This window comes from Hydra vulgaris, chromosome 07 (genome assembly GCF_038396675.1).
Source record: "Hydra vulgaris chromosome 07, alternate assembly HydraT2T_AEP".
Classification (NCBI taxonomy): Eukaryota; Metazoa; Cnidaria; class Hydrozoa; order Anthoathecata; family Hydridae; genus Hydra; species Hydra vulgaris.
Window position 1 is genome coordinate 15117551 of NC_088926.1, and position 18072 is coordinate 15135622.

Below are 18072 nucleotides of genomic sequence, written 5' to 3' on the forward strand. Positions count from 1 at the left end.
TATATGTATACATATATATATATATATATATATATATATATATATATATATATATATATATATATATATATATATATATATATACATATATATATATATATATATATGCATACATATATATATATATATATATATATATATATATATATATATATATATATATATATATATATATTAGAAATTATATAGATATTATATAGATATATATATATATATATTAGAAATATTAGTCACTACCTATGTAGTTATGTTGTTTATCTTCTAGCATACTACAGAAAAGGATTAAGGATTGAAAGAGGCATATAGTGATATAGTGAGGCTTATATTAAAATTTTTAAGCTTTTTAATTTCTTAAATAATTAATATAATATAGTTTTAAAAATAGGTACATCATTTATCAGTAATAAATACAAGTAAAAAAATAAGAATAATTAAAACAATATTTTCAAGGTTTTACTCCTGCAAAAAAAAGACGATTTTTGAAAAAGTTTTCTTTTCTTTTTTGAAAGTATTTAATATATTCTATAAAGATATATTATAATATATTTTATAAAGTTATTACCTTTTATTTTACTATTATTAATAGTGGCGCTAAAAAAAGTGCAATAATCATGCACCAACCTAATAACTTTTTTTGATTTTAATAAAATTATAATAAATTTTATTAAAAATGAATATCTAATTACAGTGCTGGCCAAAAAGATCCGACCACTAAGGTTTTTAGACAGAAACGTAATACCACTTCAATTTAATGATAGTATGATTGAATTAAACGCAACAAACAACATTCATATAAGTCAATGACACACTTTCGAAGAAACCAACAAGTAGTTCACATCAGAAAAGAGTTTCTAGTACCCTGAATGTCTTCCTCCGGCTTTGAGGACAGCTTCTATTCTTCGAGGCATAGAGGCAACAAGAGAGTCACAGTAATCAGGTGTTATTTTTTTAGACCACGCCTCCAGTATAGCCTCCTTCAAAGTTGCCGCCGACGTCGAGTTTGCTTTTGCCACTTTCGCTTTCAATTTTACCTAGCAAATTTCAATCGGGTTTAAATCCGGTGACGAGCCAGGCCACGGAGCAAGAACATTGATGGAATTCTCTTGAAACCATATCTTGACGATCTTTGCCTGATGACATGGTGCGCCTTCATGCATAAAGATGTCACAGTTGCGAGTTCTGAGCCAAATAGGAATATTTTCCTTTATTATTTGCAAATAATTAACAGCTTTGATAGTTTCATCTGGCGGCATGAGATGGATTCCCGCTCGACCTCTGGCAGTAATTGCTCCCCAAATCAAAATTGCAGGGCAATGTTTTACCGCTGGAGCAACATAACGGGCATTGTAGCGTGTGTTTGGTGGCCGTCGAACATTCACTTTATGCGTAGCAAATTGTTTCACCTGCGATTCGTCTGAGAACATGACACGTCGCCACATAGCCACGGTCCAATTTTTATGTGCTTTACAAAATTTGAGGCGGTCACGAATAATAGAGATAGTCGTGGTTTTAAAGCAGCGTGATCAGATCAAAGACTGAAATCGTCCACAAGACGTCGCCGAATGGTGCGAGAGCTCACATTCACATCAAGAGGCAGTTTATTGAGAATTTGTGAAGATGATGCCAGTGGGTCCTTCGTGGCTGCACGGTGGATCATAGCGTCAGTTTTTAATGTGGTACATCTCGGTCTGCCACTGGATCTTCCTGCAACGCTGGTGCCTGTTGACTTGATGTGCTGAATGACGTCGTGAACAGTTGTCTTAGGCATTTGTAAACGTGCGGCAATCCCACGTTCAGACTTCTTGTCTTCCATCAAAAGTTGTATTTTAACACGTTTTCCAGTTGATGTTGTCGCCATAGTCAAATGCAAATTGTAATTCACAGCCACGTGATGGTATATATAACAATGGTACAACTGTTTTGATTGGCTGATAACTATCAATCACGCATGCAAAGCGTGATGGTGAAATTCCTAGGAAAGCGCCTACACTACAATGTACATACTGTATACATAGATAAACAATGCGTGGTCGGATCTTTTCGGCCAGCACTATGTTATAAGAAATTTATTTAATAACAAATTATTATGTATAGTGTAATTTAAATTAAATTTAACAACAAATTGGCAATATGTGACAAAATGTATATGACATGTATTTTTGTTACTTTATAACATGCTTTATGCTTATATAGCATACTTTTTTACGTTGCAACATGCTTATGTAAAACATCTATATTTCTGGTAAATATATTGCTTTTTGTTGTTGTTAAAAACTATACAAAAATAACATGTTGCAGACCGAAAAAATTGAATGTTTGTAACCACAGAGAACGATCGAGACAAAAATATAACTTGCATTAAGTGCGTTGAGTAGCATACCTCTTTGTTTGAAATCGTAGACTTAACAATGTGACGCATTTTATAAAACATAGTAAAGAAATCAGTATAAAACGAATTATCTCATTTAGCTTGTATAATTAAAACTTGCTCTTCGATTGTCAAAGCTGCAATAAGTAAATAAATAAACACTCGGTATCATTAGAATAACAAATCAAGTAACTAATTGTTTCATAGTTATACAAATTTACAGGTGTGGCAAATTTACAGGGGCGGCAGAGAGGTGCTTTTTCCTATTTCTTAGAAAAAGTATAGAATTTGTATTAAGCAAAATCACATTAAAAAAAAAATAATAATAATTAAAAAATTAGTATTTATAAAAAGAAAATAAATTTCAAAAATTTGAAAGATTTTGAATTTAAACCTCCTGTATGCGCCACTTGTAAAATTTGATCATATTAATAGTTTAGTAATTTAATATAAAACGTGGAATATAATATATTAATAAAATAATTATTACATCAATATAGATTAACAACTACGAACTATACAAATCTGTGAAAAAAGTATAAATGCAATAAATAATAATAAATGTAATAAATTTGTAAAGTTTATAAATATTGAAAGTTTAAAAATTCTAAAAAAATTTACAAAATAAAAGTTTATAAAAGCAAAAAAAGCAGTCGTTAAGAAAACTCAGTAATAAACCAATACGCATAACAATAACTACGTTAAAATCTTAAAACTTCATCATGTGTTTCACAAAAACTCTTTATTCTAATTTACGATTTAAAAGCAAAAAAAAAGCAATGACAGTAAATACAACTGAAAGTGATACAACTAAAAGTTGTATCACTTTCTTTAGAATTATTTTATAGTAGAAATGAAAGTGATACAACTTAAAGTTGTATCACTTTCATTTCTACTATAAAGCAATTTCTACTATAAAGCAAATTATAAATCTCTAAAAACCAAATAATAGAAGAACATATATAAAACTCCTACAAATATTTTACTAATAGATTTGCTTTGCAAGCCAAGATATTCCAGGGAGGATGCCAGCCAAAGAGTTACTGAAACATTGACGAACCTAAAAAAAATATTTAAAATTACGTTTCATATCAAATAAAAGATCAGACCAAATAAAAAAATTAAGAAAAAATCTTTAATAGCAGTAATAATTAATCTCATTTCACTTTTAAAAAAAAATTATATATTTAGTAAATTATATAGTAACAAACATAAACAAAAAAAAAAACAAAAAAACAAATCAAACTTAGCGTAGCAAAATTTCTACTACGTCATCTTATTATAGGCCATTTTAATTTCAGGTAGTAAATTTTAAATTTATTTTTATTTATTTTTATTTTTTTTTTTTTAAATATCTTGAAATTTTATTAAAATATTATTTCATTTATTTGAATTATCAAAAAATTATTTCATTTATTTTTTGAAAATAATTTCTTTGAAATGATTTTGTTTTGCATTAAAAACTGGGGATAGTAGATGCAAAAGTTTAAAAATCAAATTTTTATTTATTTTTATTTTATTTTTTTTAAATATCTTGAAATTTTATTAAAAAATTATTTCATTTATTTGAATTATCAAAAAATTATTTCATTTATTTTTTGAAAATAATTTCTTTGAAATGATTTTATTTTGCATTAAAAACTGGGGATAGTAGATGCAAAAGTTTAAAAATCAAATTTAAAATGCTTACACCCCGTTCATACTGACGTAAAACACGTTTTATTTTAAAAGCGTATAAAATTGTTATTGTAAAAAACTGTATAAAACGACAATAAAATAATACTGCGAGGTTGTTTTGTCAATATAAAAACCTTTTGCTAATAAAAAACAAACTCGCCATGCTGTTTTATTGTTGTTTAATACAGTTTATAACATCCAAAACATAAAACGCGTTTAAAATAAAACATGTTTTACGGTCAGTGTGAACGGGGTATTAAACTTGTCCACAAAAAAATTAAAAGCTGCTATAAAACGATTTTTTATTTTTTCATAGTTTTTTTTTTGTAATAACTATTAATTACATTATTAAAAATTAAAACTGTATAATAAAAATTTTTAGATTAATTTTTTTATTCGATTTTTATTCGATTTTTATGTTTACAACATTGCTTCAACATAACTTTATTAACATAATACATTAACATAATACATTAACACAATAATACATTAACATAATTCTTTAACTTTATTAATTAAATAATAATATATTTTCATAGCATAACTTTTATAACAAAGCTTTAATGATATTTTAAAGCAATTAATTTATTAATAAATGTATAAATGGTAGAAAACACATACTTGCCACTTTCTAGATAAATTAATCAATTTAAGTTTATTTGCTACATGAAGAACTGGGATGCACCTAACATTAGCATCCGGAGAAACACATAGCACAAGAAGTGGAGATTGTGGCTGCAACCACTGTTCATCTATTATGGCTTGAAACTCATCCATACTGAGCATTACTAAAAAAAATTATGGCTCGTTATGGCTTTAAATTCATCCATACATAGTTTTGCTAAAAAAAATTATTAAAAAAAAAACAAAAAAAGTCAAAGCTTACAAAAAATTTTTAAAAAATTTAAAAACCATTTCCATACATTCTTCTTCAGTAGTAGCTTTAATAATATAAATAAATGCATCAACCATTGTGCAGAGCTCTTTAACAGGCTGAGAAAGCACATAATCATTCTCATTTTCTCTGCGAACTAAAAGTTTACTTCTGGGTTTGTTCTCACCGCCAATAACATGTTGCTCTCGAATATTTCTAAAAAAATTAAATATAACAATAATGAAAACATGTTAAACAAATTTTTAACTATGATAAATTTGTTCAAACATTTTAATTTTTATTTTAAAAAATCCATTAATTAACATAAATAATAAATAAAACAAAAATAAATGAAAAAAATAAAAAACAAAAAAGTATACAAATCACTTGAAAAATATTATGCAAATTTTTGGGTCCAGCTCCACCACAAATTACTAAATATAAAAACTGTGAATACTTTTTAAAAACACGCCTCCTCAAATGTGCTATCAACATAAAACAACTTACTTTGTTTGACTATACAAAGTAATAAGGTTAAAGGTCCCATTGATACATTGAAGAGTAACACCAGATCCATACCCTACAAAGAAAAATTGATTTTTAAAAATTAATTTTATATCACTGAAGATAATTAATACGTATTTATACTTTATACGAACACTCATAATTAAATTTGTTACTCCATTCTTTTTACTATATAAGTAAAATATAAAAATTATAAAGAAAATTTCTGACAATTTCTTGAATGTGTGATTGATTATAATTATAAAAAAATGTTTAATTTACTAAAATTACTTTTAAATTGTCCTGGAAACCAATTCATTAGAACTACTTTCAAACTGTCTTGTTAACCAACTTATTAAAATTACCTTCAAACTGCCCTGGAAACATTCCTTTAACAGTAAATGGAGATTGCTTGTCCCATAATAAACGTTTTACTAAACCTTTTGAATTGAGACCAGAACCAAACATAACAATACGAGGAGTAGAGAGCCCAAAATAGTATGATAAACTTGTAAAGCTTAAATGTATATTAGAGTTGTGAACCTTGTTATTTTCTGGACAGCATCTGATATAACTTAAAATAAAAACAAACTTTGTATCTAGGAACCCTTGATGAAGTTTAATCGAAATGCATAGTGTTATTGGGTATGTCTAAACTAAAAGAAGACATATGTAAAACTTACATTTCTTTTGCACTCAAGTTTGGATTTTCTTTCTTAACTAGGTCAGGATGTGATAGATAATCCATAAAATGCCAACTTTGAGAATTTTTACACAGTTTTTCTTCCCATAACATACAATCATTTGAAAGATTCCACCATGAAATGCAAACTTGAGAAGCTTGACACAAGGAAAATACATCAAGGTATGAAAATATATGAAGAAAAGTATAGGCCTGAAATGTAACATTTATTGAATATATATGAAGAAAAGTGTAGGCCTGAAAATGTAACATACATTGAATCAAAAAGACTTTTACAATTTATAACTTTATTCTAAACATTAAAAAATTACAATCTATAGCATTTTATTTCAACATTAAAACATCCTGTGCGCTTTTATCTTAAAAATAAGTACTTTTTATGTCATTTAAAAAATATATATAATAATTAAAAAAAAAAAATTTAATTACTTATAAATTTAAACATATACTCTTACTTATTTTCAAAAAGCTGTACAAATCCTAATCAATCAAACCCTAACCAATCAAACCCTAACCAATGTGTGCATATGTATTATATTGATATCTCTATTTTAGTATTAGTTATCAGTTAATTTTTTTTGTATACTCTACCTCTAGAAAGTCAGTACCAGTTTATAACAACTTAGTGGGTAGAGGTTAAAAAGCAAAACAAAAAAACTAATAACATAATACCAAAAATAGAGATATCAATATAACTGACCGAAATATAACTTATAAACTGGTACTGACTTTCTGGAGTTAAAGTACACTAAGACTATTTATAAAAATATTTAAAATTATAAAAATATTCAAGGGGTAAACAGATTCTATCTGTTGACCAGCTTCGCACCCCTTCTTCATCTATTAGGCTGGCGAAGATGTATTTTTAATACATTGTTTCCTGTTTAGAATGCTGAATGCTGGATCCTCTTGACTCAATGCATGGGTTTTGCTTGTGTCTCTGTTTTTATGACTAACTCATTCTATTATCTCCTAATGAGGGTGCAGCTCTAAAACTCAGTTTTATGGTTCTGAGGCCGGCTGGTAGTCAGGTTTACCAAACTCTGTGGTAGCTCTCAGAGAAGCTGATTCTATCAACAGCTGAAAAATGTCAAAGTATTACCAGTGCTATGTTGCGCATGAATGGTGTCCCTGTTTGTACTTTTGGTGTGCATTGCCAAGGCCACATTTGGAGCCCTTTGTTACGGCTTAGGGTTTATTAATAGTAATGAGGCAATTGCTTGGGCTATTTAACAGTGTACTGAGTACTGTCTATGCTTTGAGTCAAGTTCTTTAACAAGTACTAAAAACTATAAAACATAAAAAACCATTGTCATCACCAAGTTCTTTAAACCTATCATTCACTAATATTCATGGTCTTCGAAGTAACTTTTCTTCTGTTGAGTCTTATCTCTTGCAAAGTTCACCAGACCTACTTGCTCTTTGTGAGATTAATCTGAGTTCAGCTGTCATATCTTGTGATCTTAGTGTTGATGGTTATCTTCCTTTAATTCGTAAAGATTCCAATAGTCACATGCTTGACCTGAGCATTTACATTTGTAAGAACTCACCCATTTGTTGGGAAACTAGGTTCGAATCCACAGACGATTCTTTTATGTGCTTTCGTTTAGCACCACTTCACTCTACTGCTTTTCTCTTTGTTCTATATTGCTCTACTTCATCTCAAGACTGCACTCTTTTCGATGTTATTTCTGATCAAATTGACCAAGCTCTCTCTCTTTATCCATTAGCCAATGTCGTTGTTGTTGGTGACTTTAATGCTCATCATATTGAATGGCTTAGCTCTAGTATCAGTGACTCTGCTGGTGTTAGGGCCCTCAACTTTTACTTTTCTCAATCTCTAACTCAAATAGTCAACTTTCCAAATCAATTTCCAGACAACCCGAATCATTTACCTTCTCTACTTGACTTATGTCTTGTTTCTGAACCTAGTCAGTGCTCAGTTTCTCCACATCCACCCTTAGGTGCTTCTGATCACAGTTTGATCTCTCTAAAACTATTATCTCATTCTTCTTCATCAACTGAATCCCTCTATCATCATACCTCTTACAACTACCTTAAAACTGACTGGGACTCTTTCTATGATTTTCTTTGTGATGGTCCTTGGGTAGAAATCTTTCATCTTCCTGTTGATATATGTGCTTCTTACATAACTTTGTGGATTCAGACAGGCATGGAATCTTTTATTCCCTCTCAAAGATTCCAGGTCAAGCCTCAGTCTTCTCCATAGTTTTCCTCACTTTGTGCTGCTGCAATTGCCAATCGAAACCGTTACTTCCATATCTATCAGCAATCTAATTCTCCATAAAACAGATGTCTGTTTTTTACTGCTAGAAACCATTGTAAAAAGGTTTTGTCTAATGCCAAAGCCTGCTATTCTCAGGTCATGAAATCTCGTATTTCATAACAAAAATTAGGATTTGCCCTTATTATTGATACTTTAATAGTATCAATAATAAGGGCAAATCTGTAATTCCACCTCTCTTGTATGATTCAGACTTTGTCACCTCACCAAAAGACAAAGCTGAACTGTTTGCTAAGAACTTTTCATCAAAATCATCTTTTGATTCCACTAGTTGCGTTCTACCTGATATAGCCATCAAACAGGTTGATCCATTGCTTGACATTCGTATCACTCCAGCTTCTGTATCTAAAGTGATTTTCTCCTTAAACTCTTCTACAGCTTGTGGTCCAGACAACATACCTGTTATAGTCTTGCAGAAGTGTTCTCCGGAGCTGTTGTCTATACTTTCAAAACTATTCAACAAATGCTTATCAGAATCTTGTTTTCCAGCCTGGTGGAAAGCGGCATCTGTTATCCCTATCTTCAAAAATTCTGGAAAGTGATCTGATTTGTCTAACTACCATCCCATTAGTTTTCTTCCTATCATAAGCAAGGTTTTGGAATCTTTAATTAACAAACACTTAATCTCTCATCTTGAATCTAATAACTTACTTTCTGATCATCAATATGGATTTTGATCTTCTCGTTTTATAGCTGATTTGCTAGCAGTAATAACCAATAGGTTTTATCGTGCTTTAGATAAAGGTGGAGAGATTAAGGCTATCGCTCTTGACATTTCTAAAACTTTTGATAAATTTTGCATGCTGGTCTTCTCCATAAGCTTTCTTCTTATGGTGTATCTGGTAACATCTTTAACATTATTGAATCCTTCTTTTCTAATCGTAGAATAAAAGTTGTTCTCAATGGACAGCACTCTTCTTCATATTCAGCAACTTCAAGGTTCAATCCTTGACCCTATACTCTTTTTGATTTACATTATCATTACAGATATTCTAAGGCGGAATTGTATGCTAATGATACCATTTATTCTTGTCATGATAAAAAGCCAACACTCTCTGATTGCTTGGAGGGGGCATTTATAATTTTTAAATAAATTATATAAGTTTATATTTATTTGCCTCAATTTGAGCAAAATAAAAAATCATAATGCATAATTAAATGCTCTGCTAAAAAAATTCTAATCATATAAACACTTTTATTGAGGAATCTTTTTTAGTTGTAATAATTCTTTAACTTTTTGCATTCTATTGCAGTTAGAAAATATAAAATATTTTTTATAAATAGTAAAACCTTATTTATCTTTTTACTAATTTTTCCATTGAATGAATAAAGTTGTTAATGAATAAATGGATAGATAGAGTAAAAATAGAGTAAAAAAACACTTGTGTAAAAAACAAATTTTATGGCACGATAAATAATGCTTGTTATGTATATATTCTTGTAGAATTAACGTTGCTAACATATACTTGGAATGATTAAAAAAAGCAATTTTTTTTTTATGAATAAACAGAAACATATGAACAAACATGAAACTTAATACTATAATAATAACGAAATAATTTACAATGCAGTGTTATGTACAATGCAGTATTATGTACAATGCAGTGTTACTTCATTAATAAAAGTCTTTATTCAGCTAATTTCAATAATTCTCTAAATACAAATCTTTTTCAAAAAAAAATTTTCGCTTTTTTTATTTATGATTTCTTTAAATGATGGGTGTGTAACATGGGAATATGATATTCTGAATGAATATTTTTTAATATTAAAATTTATGGCCAATGGTTATTCTACTACAGACAAAAGAATTTACCAACTCTAAGTGAAGAGTAAAAGAAAAGTGGGATACTCAACAGATAATGTTGCAAGTAAGGAAATCATTTCCTCCTTTAAAAAGACAGCTAATTTAACATCAAAATCAACCTATCTGTTTAATGAAATATCAATTTATTATACCTTTTGAAAACTTTAAGATAAATAATTAGGAACATGTTACAAGATAATTGTAAAATAACAAGTAATCACAAATCTATCTTAATAAGATTTGTTATTAAAAAAATTTTAAATTTTAAAAAAGTCGTCATTCAAAATTAATATAAGGAACTATATGAGGGTGAGGCATTTCTGAGATACCTGAAAAAGAGGACTGTTGGTCATCAAGGAATACTTTTAAATTGCAGTTAAAGAGAGCCACTAATTAGAGTTGGAAGTTACTGGAAGAGAAAAGATGAAGGTTATAGAGCAAGATAACGATTGACAGGCAACTTGAAGGATTGCAAGTTATATGAATAAGAAAAGCAAGATGAAGGAAGCCAATTCCAAAGAACTGATGTTCGAGGAAAAAAATTAGAACAATAAGAGTTTTTGGAGCACTTAGGAACAGTCACAGAAAAAGGATGAGACTTTATTGAATGACAAGTAGCACAAGAATGAATTTTAGTAGATGGCACAAGAAACGCTAGCTCTTTAGAGCAGTGCCCATTATAGTATTTGTAGAAAAAAGAAAGAGAAGCAACATTATGACGATGTGATAATGGTTGGAGGTTGGCTGCAAGAGCAGGTTCAATTATGTTTACAATGCGTTTTTACACCTTGTCTAAAAGAGAAAGGGCATCTTTAGAAGATCCGTCCCAGATATAACAAAAGTATACCATACAAGGCTGAATTTGAGATTTATAGAGATAGAGAATAGAATCCGGAGTAAGAAAATGTCAAGCTCAATAAAGTGATGCAACCTTAGCAGATGCTAATTTTGCAATAGATTTGATATTGATTTGCAATGGATTTGATATTGATAATGATTTGATATGCTAATTTTGCAATGGATTTGATGGTTTCCAAGAAAGATCGGAAATAAGAGTTAATTCTAAAAGATGAAGGATAGATGACTCATCGAGTACATTACTGTTCATAAATATAGGAAGATCTAAATTATTGCGATAACAATTGGCTGGAAAAAATTGAGTTTTATCTGAATTAAAGTTCACCAGCCACTGTGAGCCCCATGCTGTAGCAGAAGTGAGATCCTTTCCAAGCTTTTTAATTCTTTCAATATTCAAACATTGATCTTTTGAGCATGTTCACATGTCACAATATACTCTTCCAACTTATGAAAAAAGATTCGCTGCTTTCATATCCATCATATATGACTGCACTATCACCTTTGCACTAAATTGTTTTCCCTCTTTATACATAAGAAAACCTTTATTTTTAAACTCTTCTATGTCAGAATTAAAGACAGACAATGATTAAAGAGTTTCTCTTGATTCTTTTCTCATTTAAAGACTTAGCGCTTTGTGACTCAGTGGGGCATTTTGTGACTTTTGCAACCATATTAATAAACCTGCTTCTCTTTCAAGTCAAAATGGACAAAACATTATCAGTATGGTATTGCAGTGTTAACATTATCTTTTTAATTAAATATTGCATGGCTTCCACTACCATCAAATCCAAACTTTATTTTCATTAGTATATTTTCAATATTTATATCTAAAGAGATGCTCTCTAATATCCTTTGCATCGCCAGTTCAATAGCCTGAAATAGACTGAAGTAAATACAAGAATAAAGTTTAAGATAATTCATAATAATTGGTGCTACTTCAGATTGTTTTTTTCTGAGATGTTTCCAAGGCAATATATCAAAACAAGCAGTTGAAAGAGTTTTTTTTTGGTTTGTATATGAATGCCTACCAAGAGCACAATTTGTTTAAATTGACATTATTTCAATTGGAAACTTATTGAAAGATTTATTCTTTAACAAGACTGGTAAGGAAACCTTGCTCTTCAAGCAGGGTTTCTTTACCAACCTTGAATTGCATGCCAGCGTAGCTCATTTTTTTATGTTTTTTTTTCTTCAGATGCAGATATATTTTACAAAAATTTTAACTAAAGGGTTATTCTTTTAGTTTTTTTCTTGAAAAGTGTTAAGCTGGCACAATTTAGTTAAAAAACATCTTATTCATTTTTGTTATAGGAGTTTAAAAATATATAGGTTTACTAGTACCAACTTAGCACTTTTTGATATAAATTATTTTTTCTGATAAAAAATTAGTTAAAAAACACTAAAATTTTGCTAAATTTTATTTCATTAGGTATTACATGTAAAAAAAAATTTGTGCAATAATCTATGAAGTTAATATTCACATTTCCATAAACTGCAGTTTAAGAATGTTTTTACATACAATTATCACATTAGCACTGCTTATATAGTGACATTTTTTCTTATATAATGCCAAAAATGACTTTTATGTATCATATACACCTATTTCTTTTCTTTTGCAACGAATTTACGTTATTCAAATTAGTACATATTCTAAACAAATCATGCTTTTGAAGTAATTTTTTTTAATGAACTGGAATTTCATTTAGCTTTCCATAACAATTAACTTAAATTTATTTTGGTAAAATTGATTTTGAGCAATGTCCGCTGTTTGGCCCACTGTGAGATGGTTTAAATACTTGAATCAATGTATCATAAATTGTATCAACGGCAAAACTGTGTCAATATACCTATGTATCATAAACTATACCAACAGCAAAATTAATTAATAAATTTTTTGTATTTTATGAGTGACTGAGCTGGGTAATTATTTTAGAATATAAAATTTAAGGATGTTAAGCAGATTTCTAATTAAAGTAATCATATTATAAGGTTTAAAACTAATAATAGTATTAATAAAATAGTCTGGGGTCACACTGGAGGTAGAAAGAAAACATAAAATGTTATTAAATTTTGAACTCAAAATTAAACAAAACTTGAAAAGAACAAAATTTTGAAAAAACAAACTATTTAACTAAGTTCTTACCATTATGCTCATAAATTGGAATTAATTTTATAAAACATTTAATTGCTTCACTTGATTGATTTATAATGCAAATTTTTGTTGAGTGAGTACTCAATAATCAACTCATCGTGCACATCTTTTTTGCTTAAAAGTATGCAAATTTTTTTAGTGTAAAATAGAATTTTGTTATTAAAGTAATATAATTTTTTATTTTAATAAATTTAAAACAGAAAGAAAAAAAATAGCCCTCTTGTGTTGCCATCTTAGCAGTTTTCTCCATTTGAAATTTCACGCCAGTACATGAAAAAACGCTGGCAGGATGGTCATTTTTAAGTTATCTAGCGCAATTTAAAAAATTAATTTTTTTCTGCTATTTAAATTAAAATAAAAATAGCCAAAAGAATGCTTTGAATAAATACTAGATAAAAACTGTAATTTTTCTTACTTTCCTGTCATAAAATTGATATCTTTTTGGCAAAGAAAAACGTTTTAAACTGAACTGCACATTATTTCAGTGTCACCATATATTAAAATTTTTATATAAAAACTTGTTGTTTTTTAAGTTGAATTTCATCAATCTCTTAAGGAGCTAGTTTAAAACTTAAATTTGTTGATGAAGAATTGCTTACGCTTTTGCTGCACAAGAGTTAACCTTGATTATTTGGAACTGATTATACACTTAAGGTGTTGTTACTTAAATTTAAAGTTATTTGTTTATTTACATTTAGATGTTTAAATTTAGAAATTTATTAAAATAAAAAATTATATTACTGTAAAAACAAAATTCTGTTATACAAAAAAAAAGTGTGTTGTGATGTATCTTTTGTTTCTTGTAAGACTTGCCTCATTAACTGATAAATTATAATTAAAACAAATTTTAAAATCAAATAATTAAAATCAGATATTATTGGCGATAAATATAATGTGGCTTCTATCTTTAAAAATTCTTGCAGAACACATCTAATTTTATCTTTTCTGCTGATCTGCACTTCAACCAGTTCTTCTTTATTCTTTAACTGATTCTTCTTAATTCTTCAACTGGTTTTTTTTGTTTATGATTTTTAATTGTTGTTGACCTCTCTAAAAAAATAATTATGCAATTTTGCTTTTGTTTGACTTATATTATCTAACTTCTCATGGCTAAATAAACGGACAAATTAATTGTCATAAAAACTAAATCTTATAAAATGGCTTATAAAAGCAAGTTGATAAATTGGCGATTATCTTTTAAATTAAACTGAATAATGTCTAAAAACAATAAAATAGAAAAACTTTCTCCTATCTCTCTCCTATCTTTATATTTTCCTGACTCATACATCATTCAACTTTTCAAGTCTTCTGTCAGCCATTTCCTTGCTTTTTAATGGTACTCTTTATTTTCTAGTAGCTCCAAACTTAATAGCGGTTGCTAGCAGTCATGTTGGGAGTGAATTAGTGTTTTAAGATAATAATAAAAAACTATCTGAATAACTATGGTTTGTGCACCAGGCTAGAAGAGAAAATTTTTTGTACAGCTGAAAATTAGTTTCTGTAAATTACATTAAAGGCAACTTTACATATATGTTAATATAAAACTAAAGAAAAGATAAGTGAAACATTAAGTCATTAAAATTTCATTCTTTTCAAAAGTGGTATTGAATAAAAAGGTCTAATGTAATTAAACATACTAAAGTGTAGCCCATTAATGCCCGGTCAGTTTCTATAGGGTACAATGAGGCTCATTGACATATTTTAAGTAGTACTTAACATTTTAAAGCTATAAGTTTCCATACTCCATAGCCTAATTAAAATTAATAAAAAATTGAACCAAAATTTTTTCAAGAGTCCTTTTTGTAACTTTCCATCAATAATTATTTCCAGTAAATGATATGTAACATGTCTTTTATTGCTTCTAATATTCAAATTTATAAATAATATTACTTATAATTTTAAATTTAAACTAATTTTAAATTTAAATAATACAAACTTTTTATATTTTACTAATAAACACCATAAACTTACATCTATAAATATTTCTTTTGATGTTTGTTGAAACGATGTATTTTCATATTTTACAATTTTAACGGATTCATTCAAATCATGATTTTGATATGCCACCTGTTGATTGGAAACTTCTTTTAATGGTGGATTGTTTACTTTAATTGAAAAAAAATTAAACAGTTGAGACAACAGCCGTTTTCTAGTTCCTTTACCATTATTACCGTCAGATTTATTATCTAACAGATTATTATTCATTTTATCTATTATATAAATTTAATATAATGTATATTTTTCCTAAAAATTACGAAATGCGAAATGACGTATTGTTTATGACGAGTACGGACCATAAGTACAAAGGTCGAGAAGTCATTTCTAGACACTAGATAATCGGTCTCGAGTCTCGATTACTCGTCTGGTATCGCTGCGATACCATACAGTATCGGTATCGAAATCATGCGATACTGGTATCGAAAGTATCGTTAATGTTGGTACCGTTTGGTTTTGATGCGATACTTTACAGTATCGACTTCAAGATCATGCGATACTGGTATAGAAAGTATCGGTTATGTTGGTATCGTTTGGTCTCGGTGCGATACCTTACGGTATCGATATTGATACTAGTATCAAAAGTTATCGGTTATGTTGGTATTGTTTGGTACCAATAGTATCATTTGGTATTGCAACTCGGGTCATCATGAGAACTTCCATGTTATTTTTATAAACGATTTGTAATTTGAAAAAGTAAATTCGTATAATTAATGACATATATATATGGCTCATTTTATTATAAAAAAAAAGTTCTCTAAGCTGGTAGTATGACATCATGTTTATCATTTAATTTCTTATCTGGTATCTTTGTTTTAATTTAAATAATTGTGTGGTACCACTTCTGTATTTTAATTTCTCATCTGTTATCCTTATTACAATTTTTTGAACCGTGATTAAAAGGCAAGAAAAGATTTTTTCAACATTTATTTCTATATTAAATTTTTACAAATTATTAAATTATGTTAAACGGTGTGTAAGGGCGGACAAAAAGATAAGGGAGGGGGGTATTCGGGGTAAGCACTTCTTACTAAATGTTTTTTTATACTTTATCTCAAAAGGTAATTGCCGGCAATGTCGGGAAATAGTTCTAAAATTAATTACCGGCAGAATTATTATTAGATATAATAACTTAACTTTCAAACTCGTAAGTCTGCGTGACCAAGCGGATAAAGTTATGGCATATGAGTACGGAGTTTTAGGTTTAAGTCTTTCTTGAGAATTTAATCTTTTTCAATTTTTTTTTTAACTAAAAATGCAGGTTTTTTTTACATTTTTACGTTATAACTATTATTGTTTATTAGCTATTAAGATTTAAAAAAAAATTAATTTAATTGGTGGAGCAATAATTCATAAATCGCAAAGCACAGTGTGCTAAATTGATGGCCAGGTTGTATGCCGGCCCACTCTGAATTTGTTTTTGTTTCATATAAAGATACCTAGTAACTAATTGTAAAAAAAAAAAAATTAAATTCACGCCTATCAAAGGGTCTTTTTTTAGTAATAATATTTCTAAAATTATTTAACTCTTTTGACATTTTTTTAGAAGTAAAATTTACAGTAACGCCCCCAAACTTAATTTTGCCTTAGGCCCCAAGTGAATTCGAAGCGTCCCGGCCCTGTTGTTTTTAATAAAAATAAAATAATAATAAAAAAGTAAAACCATTTTATTTGTTATTAAACTGTATTTTACATTTTTAGGAGAATCTGCTCTGTGTAAAACTTGTGGAAATAAGCTTGCAACAAAGCAAGCAAATACTACTGGCTTGCGAAAGCATATTCAAACACAACATAGGAAGTTATTCGTCGAACTTCAAAAAAAAGAAGACGAGCCGAGATCACAAGCAAATGAAGAACTAAACGTAATCGAGGCAGATGCTTCTGGATCCGCAAAAGATGTAGCCTTCAAAACTCTCACTCTCCCGAACAAGGCGGTTACAAAAAAGTGACCACTTCAAGATCGGCGCCAATTAGTAGTTGATCATGACATCATTGCTTTGATTGCTACTGAGTGCTTGCCGTTCAGTTTTGCTGATTCTGAAAATTTTAGGAGGTTTATGAACAAAATATTACCAAATGCCACAATAAAGCATTCAACGACTTTCTCAAAAAATAAACTCCCTTAGCTTTACCATACACTGAAGCTAGTAATGTATGAAGTTATGGAAAAAGAGCTCATAGATCTTAATCAGGTTGCCATAACCACCGACCACTGGACATCAAGGGCAAATGATTCATACATGTCCGTGACATTACATTATACCTCGCCAGACTTTGCCCTAAAGAAATTTACATTAGTACCGGGCCTATTCAAAGAGCGACACACTGGTATCAACATTGCAAAAGCACTTGATAGCACACTCTCATATCCTGAATCATTAAAAAAAATACCCAATAAACTGTGTGTTATTGATTAGGCATCAAATATGGCATGTGCTCTAAACAACAGTGTGTCTTTAATAACTAAAGAAGAAGGTTCTGTTACATGCAGTGATCACAAACTCAACACTGCACTTCAAAGAACAGTTGAGGGTACCCCGGAACTGAAAGATGTTTTTCTTAAAGCCAGTTCACTTACTACCAGGCTTTATAAATCGACAGCCTTCAGTACTTCGTTGAAAGATGCTTGTTCTAGGTTAGATGTGAGTTATCTCAAAATACCCTCCACAGTAAGAACATTCCACAATGGAACAGCCATTATGATGTGCTGCACGTCATGCTTCGACTGAAGGTTCCACTTATATACTTACTCGATACAGAAGGTAATGATTGGAAGAAAACCGTACCTACAGATGAACAGTTCCTACTCTTTGAAGCTATTGTTCCAGTGCT

General features: G+C 29.1%; 1 protein-coding gene across 1 annotated transcript; it reads right to left on the reverse strand.

The window, feature by feature from the left end:
• Positions 1–3348: 3348 nt before the first annotated feature.
• Positions 3349–15503, reverse strand: LOC101240962 (uncharacterized). The gene is made up of 7 exons (XM_065801165.1): positions 15217–15503; positions 6107–6318; positions 5789–5997; positions 5427–5499; positions 4969–5135; positions 4667–4833; positions 3349–3428 (listed from the first exon to the last, which is right to left on the reverse strand). Exons 1-7 carry the CDS (start codon positions 15448–15450, stop codon positions 3354–3356), a joined length of 1137 nt encoding a protein of 378 aa, XP_065657237.1. The 5' UTR covers positions 15451–15503; the 3' UTR covers positions 3349–3353.
• Positions 15504–18072: the final 2569 nt, after the last annotated feature.

Coding starts and splice junctions, on each gene's coding strand:
- LOC101240962 (XM_065801165.1), bottom strand. CDS start 15,450: ATGAATAATAATCTGTTAGATAATAAATCTGACGGTAATAATGGTAAA. Junction 5,500..5,788: donor GTTTCCAGGGCAGTTTGAAG/GTAATTTTAATA, acceptor TTTTCTTTGTAG/GGTATGGATCTGGTGTTACT. Junction 4,834..4,968: donor AGCTACTACTGAAGAAGAAT/GTATGGAAATGG, acceptor AATTTTTTTTAG/TAATGCTCAGTATGGATGAG.